The sequence below is a fragment of the Pterocles gutturalis genome, unplaced genomic scaffold, assembly GCF_000699245.1.
Source record: "Pterocles gutturalis isolate BGI_N339 unplaced genomic scaffold, ASM69924v1 scaffold10006, whole genome shotgun sequence".
NCBI lineage: Eukaryota > Metazoa > Chordata > Aves > Pterocliformes > Pteroclidae > Pterocles > Pterocles gutturalis.
Window position 1 is genome coordinate 460 of NW_010100363.1, and position 431 is coordinate 890.

The window sequence follows — 431 nt, forward strand, 5'->3', positions numbered from 1 at the left end:
TCACCTACGAGGAGAGCCAGGGCATGCTGACCTTCGGGGGGAAGCTGGACGTCCCCAAGCAGAGCTCCCAGCGTGGCCTCACCGCCCGCGAGCGCTTCCAGAACCTGGACAAGAAAGCGAGCTCCGACACGGCCAACGCCACGCTGGACACGCTGCACAAGAACAGCATCAGGCACGTGCTGGGGGGGTGAGTGGGTGGGGGGACAGGCTGGGCTGGGTCACCCCACTTGGGGGTGCCGGCCCCGAGCATCCCTTGGCTGGGTTGCTGCCCAGGCCAGGAGCTGGGACAGCCCTGGAACATCCCCTGAACATCCCTGGCGCATCCCTGGGTATCCCTGAGCATCCCTGCACATGGGTGGGGGAGATGGAGGGGTCCAACCCTTGTAGCTGGGACAGCCTGGGGATCCCGGAGCACCCCTGGGGAACCCTGA

The 431-nt window shown here is 66.8% G+C and overlaps 1 protein-coding gene across 1 annotated transcript in view; it reads left to right on the plus strand.

Annotated features, from left to right (window-relative positions):
• LOC104466129 (actin-related protein 2/3 complex subunit 1B-like) overlaps nucleotides 1-431 on the plus strand; it is a gene marked incomplete at both ends in the record, with an annotated part of 1615 nt that overhangs the window by 290 nt on the left and 894 nt on the right. Inside the window, one exon of the mRNA XM_010079462.1 lies at nucleotides 25-172. Within this exon, the coding sequence (XP_010077764.1) occupies nucleotides 25-172 (148 nt within the window). The remainder of the gene's footprint in view (nucleotides 1-24; nucleotides 173-431) is intronic.